The following is an 18,124-nucleotide window of genomic DNA, read 5'->3' on the forward strand; positions in this document are numbered from 1 at the left end:
CAGTTATTTCTCAGTAACCACGCGGAATACAGATATTGAAACCAAGCCACAGTGAATATAAACAATAATGGTGTGGATGGATATGCGTAACAAGAAGGGTAGTTGTGATATTAGAGACAACAAAGCGCACCATTGAAGGGTTGGTGCTCCTGGTCACTGTAAACAAGTGCTGCCCGCCATTTCTCGCTGCTTACACACTCGCTCGCATTTTCCGCCGCATCAAAGTGTGAGGTGAGTCGCGGCGCCACTCATTCCCTGCGTGGCGGTGCATTAGGGCCACGGGCGTGTGTGTGTGGCGTATGGAGGCGTGGGTGGGCGTAGTGAGAGCGTGAGGGAGGTGTGTGCAGGGGCGTCCCGGTGATAGCAAGGCAGTGAGTGGCCAGCGCTGCTCACCTCGCAACACAACAGTCACGGTTTGTGTCTCAGTGACGTACTTGTTTTCCTCTATTCCCTGCCTGGCGGAGCATCAGGATTGTGTGTGTGTGTTCCCTGCTATCCAGCGTGTCAGTCCTTCAAATGAACACTGCTAATTATCTTGGTGACAGTTTTTGAATGTTGTTGACCGTTCACACCACGCCTCTCTCAGTGTTGGTGACAGGTGCTCACAGATGACACTCCTTCTGGAGGAGCCATTGGGGCTGGTCGGTGTTTGTAGCGAATGAGTCAGCACCGCTCCCGTAACAACAAGCTTGGGGGCTTGTCAGGAATTGGGGGGGAGGGAGGTGACGAATGCCAATTGAAATAAGAGTTCAAATATCTAAGGGATGAATATCTAGAACAAGTCCTTCCTCCCTTTCATCACCAATCTTCCCCCCAAGAACACTTAACTTGGGGACCTTGAGGGAAATCAGGGTTTGGGGTGGGGAAAGCTAAAATACTCCATTTTTGGCATTAATAAAATCTAAAGGAAAAGTGCAAGTAAAAAAAAGTTTTTTTGCAAATTATTTGCCAATTATTCATTCTAGAATGGCCAGGGGGCACAGCACCCCCCCTCTAGCAGCCTAGGAAATTGTCTAGACGTGGTTCACCCTCTCATGAGAAACCAATGCAGTACTGTGAATAACTCTGAGCAAGGGTGGCTCTCATTGGATGCCGGGACACGTGATTGATAGACATCACAAGTCCCACACGATCCACAATGCCCTACTAATGTAAAGAGCCACAACAAGACTGAGGAATACTGGTCTCTGGGCTCTGTTTCTGACACAATTCTGAGTTGTCCAAAACACCACTACAAGCCAGTAAAGGGCTTGCCGAAAAAAAAAATTATAAACGTGAAGTAAAGTGAGTATATGTGTTGACAAGTTGTAGTCGTTTTGTGTTACTGAGAACTGATTTTAGATATTAGCCATCAAAGGGAATCTTGCATAATATTTTGAATTTTGCTAACTGAACCAGCACTATCCTAATGAAGTCATCCCTCCAGCTCTCCTTGTTTTGCAGCTCTTTCATTCAGCTGTCATGACATGGGAATGAAAATACGGCAACCTAATCTAACCTAGCTAATGTAGCCTAACCATGCTATTGGTCACAAAGGTTCTGAAGAAAATGTATCAGTAGTGCATGTTGCTTCCACCAGGTTACATTAGTTAGGTTAGCTTTTGAAATTTAAGATTAGGTTAGTTTGGGTTGTCATATTTTTATTCCCCCGACATTTCAGCCAAGTGAAAGAGCTGCAAAGGGAGGAGCTGGGAAACGAGGAGAGCTGGAAAGTGCCACCCAACCTAATGTAACTGGGAGCCCTCTGCCCAACTTAGACCCTGCCTGTCCTCCCCCCCCAGCCCCATGCTAGGACATTAACCTAGCCAGAGGTTGCCAGCCCCCTGCTGGGACTTTAATCTAACCTAGCTGTGGGGGCTGCACTGTGCCACCAGGCGAATGTATAGACACTTAAAGCACTCTCCATTTATTGGCCCAATTTAGGGCAATCATTACAGTTAATACCAAATACAGATAAATGATACAGGTAAATAACTCTTCACACTTGTAACCAAACCAATCAATAATGTTACTCTGTCATTGAAACAAATAATAGTCATCCAACACACTGCCTCCTGTCCTTCACCTTGGCCAAAGAAGAGAGACAGACAGATTTTCAGGGTACAAATATCGTCAAATCATGAACACTGTGGTACAACCGTATATGTACCACGACCCACCTGAACGACAGCATGCTCTCAATATTTACTACGGTATTGAACAATTAGGGAAAGTGTATGACAAACTAGCAAACATCATGGAAACACACCAGAGACAATGCAACACTCAGCAGTGGTCTGAGTAAATGTTTATCTCACGAACTGTCTACTAAATTAGAAACAGCTCCCTCACAACACAGTACAAACCACTCCTGAGTTCCATTAGTACCAATCTTGTAATACTCACACACACACACACACACACACACACACACACACACACACACACACACACACACACACACACACACACACACACACACAATTAGGTACACACACACACACACACACACACACACACACACACACACACACACACACACACACAACTAAGACTAAATTCTAGTAGTATTATAAAACAGTTCCAATGATGTCACTTTAAACAGAACGTACACCATTGACATTGAATACAGAACATAAATGACAATACAAAATAGCATATTGATGAATTTTAATCAACGCACAGTTTATGCACTCCCCCCGTTTTCTCTCTCTCTCTCTCTCTCTCTCTCTCTCTCTCTCTCTCTCTCTCTCTCTCTCTCTCTCTCTCTCTCTCTCTCTCTCTCTCTCTCTCTCTCTCTCTTTTGTGTTTGTCCTCAGTTACTTATCTTATCTTCCTCTTCTATGCCTCCCCTCACTATCTTTGCCTTCCTTCTAAATCAACTCCTCTTCTTTCTGCCTCACCTAAACCACCCCATTCCATTCAGAGGCTGACAGTAATTACCATAGCTCACAGGTTGACGTCACAGAGGAGTGAGGAAAGACACTACCACCACCGCCGCCACTACCACCATGTCAGTCCACCCTCCACCAAAGAGGAAGGAGATTTACAAGTACTCAGCGCAATGGACACTCTACAGCATGAACTGGTCTGTGCGGCCCGACAAGAGGTTCAGGTCAGTGTGTGTGTGTGTGTGTGGTGGTGTTTTGAGGTGTTTTTGAGGCTTTGATGGTGTTTTTTCTTTGAGAGTGAGTGAGTGAAAGAGTGTGTGTGTGTGTGTGTGTGTGTGTGTGTTAGTCATTAGTTTCAATATTCCTTCATGCATTTGTGTGTTTGGCTTGTGAATTAGTATTAAATTTGATCTACCTACACTGTCTTTTATTTATTCTCAGTTATATCTTTTCTTTAAGCTTTATCCTCTTCCTCTTCCTCCTCCTTTCCCTTCCTTTCCCTTCCCTTCCCTTCTCCTCTCCTCCTTGTCTCTCCCCATGTCACTCTCTCCTACCACCTCTCACTCCCTCTCCCTCTCTTGGTGACAGACTAGCGGTGGGCAGCTTTGTGGAGGAGTACAACAACAAGGTGCAAATTGTCCAGCTGGATGAAGACACCTCTGAGTTTGTGGTTCGCTCTACCTTCGACCACCCCTACCCCACCACCAAGATTATGTGGATTCCTGATAGTGTGAGTGTGTGTCTGTGAGAGAGAGAGAGAGAGAGTTTTAGTTTAGATAGATTGGTATTTTTCCTTCTTTTTATGAATTGTGTATTTGTTTACTACTACTACTACTACTACTACTACACAGTCACCATCCCTGTATCTCCCATCCTCTCCCCCCTGTGTCTGAGTGTCCGAGTGTCTCCCGCAGAAAGGCATCTACCCTGACTTGCTGGCGACGAGTGGCGACTACCTGAGAGTGTGGCAACAGGGCAACGATGGCGACACACGCATGGCCTGCCTCCTCAACAATGTGAGTGGCTCTACACACACACACACACACACACACACACACACACACACACACACACACACACACACACACACACACACACACACTCTCTCTCTCTCTCTTTCTCTTAATATACCCACAAACTCAAACTTCCCCACACACACACACTTACACACCTTCACACACCCTCACACTCTCTCCCTCTCTCCCCAACACAACCCGACTCACTCCTAAACACCCCCACACACTCACACTTCAATCCCCAACAGAACAAGAACTCGGACTTCTGTGCTCCCCTCACGTCTTTTGACTGGAACGAGGTGGAGCCAAACCTCATCGGCACCTCCTCCATAGACACCACTTGCACCATCTGGGGCCTGGAGACGGGGCAGATGCTGGGGCGGGTCAATGTAGTGTCGGGGCACGTCAAGACTCAACTCATTGCTCACGACAAGGAGGTCTTTGATATCGCCTTCTCCCGCGCCGGTGGTGGACGTGATATGTTTGCTTCTGTTGGTGCGTTGTGTGTGTGTGTGTGTGTGTAGGGGTTTATTTGGGGGTTTAGGGATGTGTGTGTGTGTGTGTGTGTGTGTAGGGGTTTATATGGGGTGGGTTGTGTTTATGTGTGTGTGCGTGTTTTTTTTTAGGTTTATTTGTCTGGGTGTTGTGTGTGTGTGTGTGTGTGTGATTGTCGGGTTAAGGTGGGTTTGGGTTTGTTGGTGTGTGTGTGTGTGTGTTTTGCAGTGTTTAGGTGGGTTGGTTATTTTATGGATGTTTGTTTATCTGTGTTTGTGATCTAGAATAAGTGTGTGTGTGTGTGTGTGTGTGTGTGTGTGTGTGTGTGTGTGTGTGTGTGTGTGTGTGTAATATGAAAATACAGATACATAACCACATTTCACTATCATCACTATCTACATATCTTCACTCCACCCATCATCTCCACCACCACCACCACCACTGTCCATTCTTCCCCTCCTCCTCACCACTATTACCCTCCACTGTCCCTCTCTACCCTTTACCATCACTATCACCCTCCACTCATCCACCCATTACTCTCCAATCTCCCCCTCCTCTTCCACCCTTCCAATTCTCATCACCCTCCACTCTCACCCATCATCCTCTGCTCTCTTCCTCACCACCACCACCATTAACCATCACCCTGCATTCTACCACCCGCCACCCTCCACTGCCCCCTCACCACCACCACCACCACCATTGCCACAGGAGCGGATGGGTCGGTGCGGATGTTTGACCTGCGGCACCTTGAGCACTCCACCATCATCTACGAGGACCCTGCACACACCCCACTGCTGCGCCTCGCCTGGAACAAGCAGGACCCCAACTACCTGTCCACCGTGGCCATGGACGCCTGCGAGTGTGTGTGTGTGTGTGTGTGTGTGTGTGTTTTACAGGAAAAGAGTTATGCTTGTGCTGTCCTGTCTCCATACCTGTAGTTATCTAGTTTAGCCATAAAGTCAGGAATATTTCTTGCTTGGCCCACTGTTTCATCCAACGTGTTCCATATTTCTGTGCTTCTGTTTGGAAAGCTGTATTTCTTAATGTCTCTTCTACACGCTGTCTTTTTCAATTTCATGCCGTGTCCCTTTGTATTTCTTGACTCCCACACTAATAGGTCTTCTTTGTCAAGTGTGTCCATCCCCTTCCATGCTCTATATATAGCAGTTAGGTGTGTGTGTGTGTGTGTGTGTGTGTGTGTGTGTGTGTGTGTGTGTGTGTGTGTGTGTGTGTGTGTGTGTGTGTGTATTTACCTAGTTATATTTACCTACAGGTTGAACCCCGCTTTAACGGCACGCGATTTACCGGAATCCCGTGTTTAACGGCAAAATTTCCGTGGGAACATAGTGTTGTCTTTAACGGCATTTCGGCATTTACCGGCATCGCCTAGTACCGATTCCGCCGCACCGATGTACGCGCTGGTGTGCCGCTCAACCCACGTGCAGTTTCCGCCACAAGCGTTATTTCCGCCTAGACAGCATAGAGAGAAGGCGTATTCGTTTACTTCGTCCTAGTCTTTGTTAGTTCGGTGATATATTTTGGCAAATGGCGAAAAGGCCTGCAGACTTTGGAAAAAGTGGTCCAAGTGAAAAGAAAAGCGTTTGTCATTGACTATTGCACAGAAAGAACATTAATTTTCGTTTTCTCCTAACCTAACTTTTTATTTTCTATTATTTTCTTATATTTTTAGTATTTATCGGCTTTAACGGCAAAATCGATTTAACGGCAACGGCAAATCCCCGAGCTTGTCGTTAAATCGGGGTTCAACCTGTAGTTGTATATTACAGGGTTGGAGCAGGGCTCATAGTCACCCGTCTCCATATATAATTTTATCCACATTTTCCTTAAATTTGTGCACACTTTCTGCTGTTACAATCTCATCATTCAGTCTGTTCCAGATGTCTGCTGTCCCATGTGGAAAACTAAACTTTTTAATGTGTCTCAAACACTGACTTTTCATGGTCTTACAGTGTCCTCTTGTCTGTCTGTCTCCAGCTTCAAACAGTGATACCAGGTCTTGTCTATCTGTCTTTTCCATACTGTTCACTATCTTGTACATCGTTATTAAATCTCCTCTTTCCCGTCTATCCCTCAAAGTTAGTAGTTCCATTTCCTTTAGTCTATCTTCATTAGGAAGGTCTTTTATTTATGGCACCATTTTTGTGGCTATCCTTTGGATTTTTAGCTTCCTGATGCCTTTTTGCGTGTGTGGTGACTACACCACTGCTGCATATTCAAGTCTAGGTCTTATCCTTGTAGTTATGATCTTTTTCATCATACTCTTGTCCATGTAATTAAATGCCACCCTGATATGTGTGTGTGTGTGTCTGTGTGTGTGTGTGTGTGTGTGTGTGTGTGTGTGTGTATTTACCTAATTGTATTTACCTAATTGTAACATACGGGAAAAGAGCTATGCTCGTGTTGTCCCGTCTCCATATCTATTAATGTCCAGCTTTTTCTTAAAATCATGAATATTCCTTGCGTTGACCACTTCCACGTCTAAACTATTCCATGCTTCCACCCTTCTATGAGGGAAGCTATATTTTTCACATCTCTCCTATAAGTGGCCATTTTAGTTTTTCCCATGCCCTCTCGACATTCTTCCATTCCACATACACAGATCTTCCCTATCCATTTTTTCCATGCCAATCATCACTCTGTATATTGCTATCAGGTCTCCCTTTCTCTTCTGTTTTCCAGGGTTGGAAGTTGCATTCTTTTCAGTCTGTCTTCATAAGTCAAATCTCTTAAGTCAGGCACCATTTTGTTGCAGCCCTCTGTACTTTCTCTAGTTTCCTTATGTGTTTCTTTAAGTTCGAGCCCACTGTATTGTTGCATATTCAAGCCTCGGTCTTATCATTGCAGTAATTATTTTCTTCATCATTTCTTCATCTAGATATACGAACGCCACTCTTATGTTCCTCAATAAGTTCAATACTTCTCCAATTATTTTGTTTATATGTCTCTCTGGCGATAGGTCATTGGTAATTGTCACCCCAAGGTCTTTTTCTTCATGACTGGTTTTATGTCTTCATTTCCTATCTTGTACATACTCCTGATTCTTCTTTCACTCTTGCCAAACTCTATTTTCTTGCATTTTGTCGTGTTGAACTCCATTTGCCATGTACAGCTCCATTTCCATATTCTGTCCAAGTCTTCCTGGAGTAGTTCGCAATCTTTGTCACATCTCACTTTTCTTAACAATTTTGCATCGTCTGCAAATAGGCTCACATAACTGGACACCCCATCCACCATGTCATTTATGTAGACTGCGAACATTACTGGTGCCAACACTGATCCCTGTGGAACTCCACTCTCCACCAATCCCCATTCTGATGGTCTGTCCTTAATTATTGTTCTCATTTCTCTTCCTACCAAAAGTCTTCCATCCATTTTAGTAAACTGCCATGCACTCCTCCTACCATTTCAAGTTTCCAGATCAGTCTCTGGTGTGGTACCTTATCAAAGGCCTTTTTTAAATCCAGATATATTCCATCAGCCCAACCATCTCTTTCCTGTATTACATCTATCACCCTCGAATAGTAACATATCAGGTTTGTCGTGCATGAACGCCCTTTCCTAAAACCAAATTGACACTCACAAAGTATGTCATTTTCTCCAAGAAGTCTGTCCATCTAGTCTTCACCACCCTCTCACACATCTTAGCTACCACACTTGTAAGTGACACTGGTCTATAGTTCAATGGGTCTCTCTTGTTACCTGATTTATAGATTGGGACAATGTTAGCTCTTTTCCAGTCTTGGGGCACTACACCTTCCCTTAATGAGGCATCAATTACTTCACAAACTTTTTCTGCCAATTGCTCCCTGCATTCTCTTAAAATCCATCCTGATACCCCATCAGGTCCCACAGCTTTTCTCACTTCTAAACTCCCCATCATGTTCTTGATCTCCTCCACAGTTACTTGAAACTCCTTCATAATCCCTTTCTGTTCCATTACCAGTGGTTTGTCAAAAGCAGTCTCCTTTGTGAATACCTTCCGAAAGCATCCATTCATAGCCTCTGCCATTTCCTGGGATCTTCACTGTATACTCCATTTACTTCTAAACTTTCAATACTTTCTCTATTTTTGATGTTGTTGTTCACATGTCTGTAAAAAGCCTTGGTTGGTCTTTACATTTATCAATTATATCCTTTTCTTGTTTCTTTCTTTCTTCTCTTCTAATCAACACATATTCATTTCTTGCTCTTTTGTAACTTTCCCACTGCTTAATCCGTCTTTTCCTTCTCCACCTCTTCCATGCATCCTCTTTTCTTGTTCTAGCCTTTTCACATCTATCGTTAAACCAGTCCTGCTTTCCAACTTCTCTATGTTGTCTTATTGGTACAAATTTTTCTCACCTTCTTTGTATATTTTTTTGTGTGTGTTTTTTGTGTAGCATTTTGATTTATCCTGTTTGTGTGTGTGTGTGTGAAAGAATTTTTAGGTTTGAGAAATCTGTGTGTATATTCAGCATCACCCTCACCACCTCTCCTCCGCTAGGTAATCATCCTGGACGTCAGTGCCTGTCTGTGTCTCAACAACCACCGTGCCTGTGTCAATGGCATCGCATGGGCACCTCACTCTTCCGTGCACATCTGTACTGCAGGTGTGTGTGTGTGTGTGTGTATTTACCTAGTTTACCTAGTTGTAGTTTTACAGGACCTGGGCTCTATGCTCGTGTGGCCCCGTCTCCATATCTACACTTATCCAATCTTACTTTAAAAGTATGCACACTCGTTGCAGACACTACTTCTTCATTTAAACTGTTCCACGTCTCAATACATCTTAGCGGGAAACTATATTTTTTAACATCTCTCAGACATCTTCCTTTTCTCAGCTTTTTACTATGCGATCTTGTGCTTTGGATGTCATATTCTTCTCTCAGGATCAGTTTCTCATTATCCACTTGGTCCATTCCGTTGATCAATTTATAAACTTGTATCAGGTCTCCTCTCTCCTTCTTTGTTCCAGGGTTGGTAGATCCATAGCCTTTAGTCTCTCCTCATATGTCATCCCTTCAAATTCTGGAACCATTCTTGTAGCCATTTTTGTAGTCTCTCAATTTCCTTATGTGTTTCTTTTATGAGGGGTCCACACTACTCCTGCATATTCCAATCTGGGTCTTATTATAGTACTTATCAATTTCTTCATCATTTCTTTGTCCATGTAGTTAAATGCTATTCCAATATTCCTTAGCAAATTATATGTTTCTCTAAAATTCTATCAATATGGCTTACTGGTTGATTGTTTTCTTCCATCATCACTCCTAAGTCCTTTTCCTTTTAACTTTCTCCAGTTCTACTCCATCTCCCATCTTATAGATTCCCACAGGTTGTCTTTCACTCTTTCCCATTTCCATGACATGGCTTTTGTTCACATTGAATTCCATTTCCCACTTCTTACTCCATTCCCAGATCTTATTTAGGTCTTCTTGCAGTATTTCACAATCCTCTTTTTTGCTTTATAACTCTGCACAGTTTCGTATCATCTGCAAACAGATTTATGTAGCTGTTCACTCCTTCTGGCATGTCGTTAATAAAAATGAGGAAAAGTATTGGTGCCAATACTGACCCCTGTGGCACTCCACTTTCTACTGCTCTCCACTTGGACTTTATATCTTTAACTACCGTCCTTATTTCTCTCCCCCTCAAATAATTTTGTATCCATCTCAATGTGCTTCCTTTTAGCCACCCTTCTCCTCTAACTTCCATAGTAATCTTGCATGTGGCACTTTGTCAAACGCCTTTTCCATTCTACTGGCACTGTTCCATTTTCTATTGAGCATTTTATGATGTTGTATATAGGACTTGCTAGTTCTTCCCTACATTCTTTCAGTATTCTGCCTGAAACTTCATCTGGTCCCATTGCCTTCTCTTCATCCAGTTCCTTCATTAACTCTTTTATTTCAAGCTTGGTTACTTTAATCTCTTTCATATAGATTGTCTCTCTATTACTCTGTGGCCTTTCAAATTTGAATTCCTTAGTAAAGACCTCCTGGAATTTATTATTTAATAGTTCTGCCATACTTTTTGGGTCTTCCACCATCCCGTTCTCTCCTTTTAACCTTTCTATTGTTTCTTTTGCCTAATTTTTCCATTTATGAATCTATAGAACAATTTTGGTTGCTCCTTACATTTTTCGACAATGTCCTTTTCAAGTTCTTTTCCTCTTCCTTCCTCACCTTAACATATTCATTTCTCGCTGCCTTGAAGTTTTCCTTATTTGCTGGATTTCTATTTCTCCTCCACCTTTTCCATGCTCCATCTCTTTTCTCCTTTGCCCTAGCACACCTTGCATTAAACCAATCTTTCTTTCCTTCTTCTTTAGGTCTATATTTTGGGACATATTCCTGACTCCTGTTTTGTATATTTCCAAAAATAAGTTATATTTCTCTTGCATTGTCTCTGAGTTTTCCATCTCCTCCCAGTTTACGTTTTAAAATAGTTCTTGAGATTCTCAATATCAGCCTTTCTGTAAATTAATCGGTCTCCTTTGTATGAATCGTCTCTATCTTCCTTTCCCTCTTCTATATCTATTTCTAATATTACATGGTCACTCTTTCCCAATGGCCACTTATATCTTATATCATCATTCATTTGTATACCCTTGTAAAACTAGATCCAATCTCTTCGGCTCGTTGTTTCCTCTGAATCTTGTGCATTCCTTTACTCTCTGGTCCATCATATTGTGTATCATTAGGTTCAAGAATCTTTCTCCCCAGGCTTCTTCCCCATACCACTTTCATAATTTTCCCAGTCCACTTCTTTACAGTTGAAATCTCCTACTAATATCACTTTTTTCCTTTCTTTAACAATTCTCGTTAAACTCCTTATTGTGTCATCTATCATGTCTTTATATTCTTGATTGGTCCATGAATTTGTTTTTGGTGGCACATATGTTACAATGATTGTTAACTCTTTTTTATTAATATGCATCTTAACATACAATACTTCTGCTTTTCCTTCCCCACATTCCACTTGGTTTATCACTATCTCCTTCCTTAACATAATCATGACTCCTCCTCCTCCTTTACCCACTCTGTCTCTTCTCCATACATTATACCTATTATCCAAGTCTATTTTGATTGCCTCATTTAGTTTTGTTTCAGCCAGGCATACAATATCCGGATTTTCTTTCTTTATGTAATCTCTTAATTCTAATTTACTTGATAAAACCCGTCTATGTTCGTATACATCATTTTTAGTCTTTTGCCTTTATCATTTTTAGTTAAACTTGTTCCACTTTTTCTCTTCCTTCTCGTTTATATACCATTTCCTTATCCTGTCTCCTAGAATTCTCCAAAAATGCCTTTTTTCCTCTTCTGACCTTTCATTATTCTTTTCCTTACTGCTGCTGCCAGTTCATTGTATCTCTTCCTTTCTTCCTCATTTCTATTTTTCTTTATATAGATATCCTTGCAGCCTTCTGTTTCTCTAAGTTTTGTTGTTCTATATAATATTTCTTCTGTTGCTGCTTGTGATTTTAGTAGTATTTTAATTGGTCTCGTTTTCCTTCTTGATATGGTCCCATTCTGTTTATTTCTTCTACTTCCTCTTCCAAGTTCTGCCTATCTTCGTCGTTTAGATTCTTCAGTAGGTCTTTGACTGATTTCGTTTCTTCTTTTTCTCTTTTTGGTCTATATTTTATATTTTTTTCTTTAATTCCAAATACGACTACACTCTTCTTTTTTTCTGCAATTTCTCTAACTAAATTTTCTTTTGTCTTGAGGACTCCTATCATTTTGTTTGTCATATTTTCTTCTTTTTCTTTAAGTTGTTCTTGAATCACCTCCTGAAAATCAGCCTTATTTTTCTTATCTTGGACTCCATGCTTGTACTTCTTTTTTAATCACGTTCTGTACTCTTTCCTCTTCCTTGTTTACTAGATCTTTCAGCTTCTCTTTTTCTTTCTCGGCTTTACCGAGTTCTTCATTTTTCGCTCTTATCCTAGCTTCATTTTCTTCCACTTTTTTTATCCTTTCTCTCAGTTTTATAAACTATTTTTCCTGTTCTTCATTCTCTTTCATTTCCATCTTCTCCTTTATCAATTTATCTAGTTTATGTTCAATATTTAACACTCTCTTAAGTAGTGAAGTAGTCATCGTATCGAAGCCTTCGCATACGCGCTCACCCTCATCAACATAGTCATCATCAGCTTTCATTCCTTCTCTAGTCTTATGTCTGCATTTTGATGGAATCTCTTTTTCACTCATCATTCCTTAATAATTGATTTCATGAAAAAAAAATGAGTCCACACTACCTGCCCAGGCCACTGTAAATACTGTACAACAGGTATGTAGTGAAGATCAGCTGATTGTCGGAACGGCGCCAGTGCGTGTGTATTTACTTAGTTGTTGTTTTACAGGGCCTGGGCTTTATGTTCGTGTGGTCCCGTCTCCATATCTACACTTATCCAATTTTTCTTTAAAACTATGTACACTCTTTGCTGATACCACTTCCTCACTCAAACTGTTCCAAGTCTCAACACATCTTTGCGGGAAACTAAATTTTTTAACATCTCTCAGACATCGTCCCTTCCTTAGTTTCTTACTATGCGATCTTGTGCTTCTAAAGTCATATTCTTCTCTCAGGATTAGTTTCTCATTATCCACTTGATCTATTCCATTAATCAATTTATAAACTTGTATCAGATCCCCTCTCTCTCTTCTCTGTTCCAGGGTTGGTAGATCCGTAGCTTTTAGTCTCTCCTCATATGTCATCCCTTTAAATTCTGGAACCATTCTTGTAGCCATTTTTTGTAGTCTCTCCAATTTCCTTGTGTTTCTTTTTATGAGGGGTCCACACAACTGCATATTCCAATCTGGGTCTTATTTTAGTACTTATCAATTTCTTCATCATTTCTTTGTCCATATAGTGAAATGCTATTCCAATATTCCTTAGCAAATTATACGTCTCTGAAAATTCTATCAACATGGCTTACCTAGTTGATTGTTCTTCTCTCTCTCTCTCTCTCTCTCTCTCTCTCTCTCTCTCTCTCTCTCTCTCTCTCTCTCTCTCTCTCTCTCTCTCAACTAATCTAACACACCACCACCACAACAACAACAGCAACTACCACTACTACTACTACTATCTCAAATGTCCTCTCAAAACCCCACTTACCTTCTCTATATCCCTTAACCTAACCACCACCATCATTACCCCAGGGGACGACCACCAGGCGCTGATCTGGGACGTGCAACAGATGCCCCGTGCCATTGAGGACCCCATACTAGCCTACACAGCCGCTGAGGGGGAGATTAACCAGATCCAGTGGGGCGCGACACAGCCTGACTGGATCGCCATCTGCTACAACAAGTGTCTGGAGATCCTGCGAGTGTGAGAGAGGGAGAGCGGGAGTGAGAGGGAGAGTGCAAGTTGTGGGTGTTTCTTTGTGTGATTTATTGATCTGTGTTTTGCTTCTGGTTTGGTTTCTTTGTTTTGGTTTTGAAGGTTTCTGGGGTGTGTGTGTGTCTCTGAGAGAGAGAGAATAAATACAACTTTATTTTATTCATTAATTTTTTTTTTTTTTTATCTGTTTCTTCATCTTTATCATTGCTCTGTTTTCTAAGGTTCTTGGTGTGTGTGTGTGTGTGTGTGTGTGTGTGTGTGTGAGAGAGAGAGAGAGAGAGAGAGAGAGAGAGAAACACCCTGGAATTTTTTTCTTTTCATCTTCATTTATTTTCCTTCCTTTCTTTGTCTTTATATCATTTTCTGTGACTCTTGTGGTTTGTGTGAGTGTCTCATAAAGAAAGAGAGAGAGAGAGAGAGTTACAGAATACCAAAAAAACCTCTCTTAATTTCTATCTTATTTTTCCCCATTGTTCTTCCCATCTCTCCCACGTTCCCCTCTCCGTCACTCGTCAAAACTCCACTAGGGTCTCGAATGCTCAACTGTGGTCCTCCCAGGGTGTGCTGCTGTTCTGGCAGTAATGTGAGGTCCCCAGAGATGCTTTACTGTTCTGGAAATGGTGTACAGGTATCCCCAGAGATGTAACACTGTTCTGGCAATGATGTAGGGGTATGTGTAAAGCTATGACACTGTTCTGGCAATGATGTAGAGATGTGACACTGGTTTGAGAATGATGTAGGGGTATGATGCTGTGTTGTTAATATTGCAGGGGTGTCCAAAGGTGTTATGTTCTGGCAATGGTGTGTGAGAGAGAGAGAGAGAGAGAGTGTTGAGTGGCAGTGTTTGTGGTGTGCTAACTACCTAAATCATTATTATTATCTTTACTTTTTACCTTTTTATGTGTTTGTGGTGTTGAAGGATGATTCAAACACCAAACACACCACCACCCTCATTTACTTTGTTTCTTTGTGGCTTTGAAATGTCTTGCAAACACCATTATTGTCTTCATCTACCCTTTTTCTTTTTTATCTTGGTACGAGTGGTAGTGTTAGTGGTGTATTGACAAGCCTGTAAACACCACCAGCATCACCAGTTGTGCTTGTTGCTGAGTGTTCTGTTCTCCCTGTGTTCCGTGGCATCGCTGGGCTAGCTTGTGCCGAGGAAGGAAAATTCTAAAAAGTACAAAGTTAGTTTAAAGTGTCAGTCAGCCAGTCAGTTGGTGGGTCAGTCAAGAAACATCATTGTCTTAGTTTGGCTTTTATTTAACTAGTTTGTTATTGTGTGGCATGCAGCATCTTAGCACTAACAGGTTGGCTCTTGGCTGCTGGCCCCTCAGCTTGTCAGAATCAGACTGGGCCACATTTATGGACTAAACTTAAAGAAAACAAACTAGGGAAAGATTTTAGGTTCTTGAGCTCCACAGAGTCAGAGTGGGCCAAGTTTATGAGTTTTTAAACTTGAATAAAACCAGACTGGGGAAGATTTTAGTTCCATCAGACTGCAGCAAATTATATATTAAGCTTATTAAAACCTTTCAAGCTTGACAGAATCACTGGTATAAGCTTAAGACCAAACTAGGAAAAGTTTGTTCTGAAGAATAAGACAAGTGCAAGTTTTGAGAATAATTTAAAAACCCATTGGCAAGAAAGGAATAGTAATTATCAAGTCACTAGAACATTTTCTGGGCCTGTCATTTTATATTGTGCTCATTATCATTGACATTATCTGTGCTTACCTGTCAAAGTGTTAGGGGCATCAGGAGCAACAAGTTTACAGTGAGTTCAGATGTGTGTGTGTGTGTGTGTGTGTGTGTTTAGCCATGATGCAATCTTTACAACTAATGATGTGGGCAGCTTCACTGCCAGCCGTGTGCAGTGAAGCAGGACACCTTAATAGTGTCACAGCACTCCTTGCCTGCCCCAGGAAGCTGCAGCCCACACACTCAGCCACTGGCATCTGTAATACTTTGATTTCTATGCACTCCAACTCCAAGCCTGAATTAAAAGGGATATATTTACCCAACAAAATGCTAAACAGTGACTTACATGTGTTAGGTTAAGTGTTGAAGGGCGGTATGAGGTGTGCAGCAGTGGCTGGGGTGGCTCAGAGCACTTGTAGCAGCAATCTGTGAGACCAAGGCTGCCATTCTCAACCACTTTTTTCGAACAGGCTGCACCACAAGTCACTATAGTTTTCAAGGGTCTTCATTATGCTGATGATGGGTTAGCATGTTTTAGTTGAGGTCAATGGGGTTTTGAAGTGTGTCTGTGGTTCATGGATGTGGTGACGCTTAAGGATGTTGCACTATTGAGGAAAGTTCACCCTTGAAGACATGACTAATCATCTCTGTAGCCTTGACCTTTGAAATCCTGAGTGTTTGAGAATGGGAGCCTTAGTACTAATGCATTTTTTTGTACTAATCCTGTACAGTTAGGCACACTCAGACCAGTGTTGTATTCCTCAATAATAATGCCACCCTGCCAGCCGTGGTGGTCTTGCACTCCTCACTCCGGCGAGAGCTTTGTCTTCTCTGTGGTGAGTGCAGGACTGCAGTGGTGGGTGTGGCCAGGTAGGCAGCCCCAAGATGATTTTAGTGCAGATCAGGACGACCGTGTGTCATTTTCTTGATGTTAATCCCTTTGTAGCTTTACTTGCAGGGTGTGGTGCATGTATGCTTGTGTGTATGTGTGTGTGTGTTGTATTGTGTGCAGCACATGTGTGTGTGGTGTTGTGTTGTGTGTGTGTGTGTGTGTGTGTGTGTGTGTGTGTGTGTGTGTGTGTGTTGTGTAATTCACAAGTCGCCTGCTGGTCACTCAGCCAGCTTTCCCCATTATGGAGCGATCTCAAAGCTCATAGACTGATCTTTGAGTAGGACTGAGACCACAACACACTCCACACAATAGAACAGTGAGGCCAAAACCCAAGTTACATGCTGTACCTACTTGTTGCTAGGTGATGAGGGCCTACATATTAAGAGGCTTTCCCATTTGCCTCACCATGCCCAGGATTTGAATCTGGGCCCTCTTGGTTGTGAGCCAAGCATGCCAGCCACTACACTATGTGGTGTGTGTTTCACTGTTTGATCTGCTGCAGTCTCTGACAAGACAGCCAGACGTTATCCTACGGAACGAGCTCAAGAGCTCATTATTTCCGATCTTCGGATAGGCCTGAGACCAGGCACACACCACACACCGGGACAACAAGGTCACAACTCCTTGATTTACATTCCGTATCTACTCACTGCTAGGTGAACAGGGGCTACACGTGAAAGGAGACACACCCAAATATCTCCACCTGGCCGGAGAATCAAACCCCGGTCATCTGGCTTGTGAAGCCAGCGCTCTAACCACTGAGCTACCGGGTGTGTGTGTGTGTGTCCATGGCAAGAAATGTGTCATGAATCTTTTTAAGTGTCACTCAGCAGCCAAATAGACAACCATATTAAGTGTGTGTGTGTGTGTGTGTGTGAGAGAGAGAGAGAGAGAGAGAGAAAAAATTTTGTCTGGAGTCAGTTTTGTAATTTTATAAAGTGAGGATGTGTTGGTGTCAGCCAGTGAGAAGCTGGCGTCACCCCTCAGCAGTGTGTCACCCTCATACCCTCCCTCCTAACACAGGAACGCACACCTCTAGTGACTCCAGGCTGGAAGAGGGAGAGATGAGGAACTGGAAACAGACACCAGTTTGGTATATTAAGCTATCATAATACAAAGGTTTCTCCTCCTCCTCCTCCTCTCTCCTGAACCACAGAGCATCTTACTCACCTGTCATTTTGCCCAGGTGTCTCCCAGCCCGAGCCTCCCTCTCTAAAGAATGGCATAGAGTTGTGTTAGTGTGCAGAGAGATGCCTGTTACTGCTGTGTTTGGTTTTATGGTGTACTCTGTCATTTCTTTTCTGTGGTTAGTTAGTGATGCTGATTTGTTACTTTACTGATTTGAGAAGCTGCTTTCACTCGTACTCTTTCTCTCTCTCTCTTTGTACAAGGAATGTCTTTCAGCACCTCAGCATAAGTGGTGACAGTCTCTCATCACATCCCCATCCTTCACCATCATCACACACACACACCATCTTTCTCCTCATTACCACAACCACCACCATTTCATCTCTGTACCATTCACTCACCTCTCACCATCACTCATTCCATATCATTGACTCAACACTACCACCACCTCAGCTGTCACCTCTGTGTGTCAGGGTGTGCTAAGTTCCATATTACAGCCTCACCTTTCATTTCATTGAGTCGGCTGCTGCTAGGAGTAACACTAGAGTAGTTTGTAGTTTGTCATGATCATGTACACCTGTGTGGACGTGGAGTGTCCTCTAGCAGCGCCAATGACTGACCACTGAGAGGCACAAACAGACATCTCCCCACACCATTTGTAGCAGTCAGGAT

The 18,124-nt window shown here is 42.5% G+C and overlaps 1 protein-coding gene across 1 annotated transcript; it reads left to right on the forward strand.

Moving 5' to 3' along the window:
- Window positions 1–106: 106 nt before the first annotated feature.
- Window positions 107–13,866, forward strand: LOC123501034 (DDB1- and CUL4-associated factor 7-like). The gene is made up of 9 exons (XM_045249601.1): window positions 107–231; window positions 2,928–3,094; window positions 3,459–3,600; window positions 3,785–3,886; window positions 4,135–4,381; window positions 5,090–5,258; window positions 7,780–7,805; window positions 8,917–8,991; window positions 13,549–13,866. Exons 2-9 carry the CDS (start codon window positions 2,991–2,993, stop codon window positions 13,722–13,724), a joined length of 1,041 nt encoding a protein of 346 aa, XP_045105536.1. The 5' UTR covers window positions 107–231; window positions 2,928–2,990; the 3' UTR covers window positions 13,725–13,866.
- Window positions 13,867–18,124: the final 4,258 nt, after the last annotated feature.

Source organism: Portunus trituberculatus, chromosome 8 (assembly GCF_017591435.1).
Source record: "Portunus trituberculatus isolate SZX2019 chromosome 8, ASM1759143v1, whole genome shotgun sequence".
In the NCBI taxonomy this organism is placed as follows: Eukaryota; Metazoa; Arthropoda; class Malacostraca; order Decapoda; family Portunidae; genus Portunus; species Portunus trituberculatus.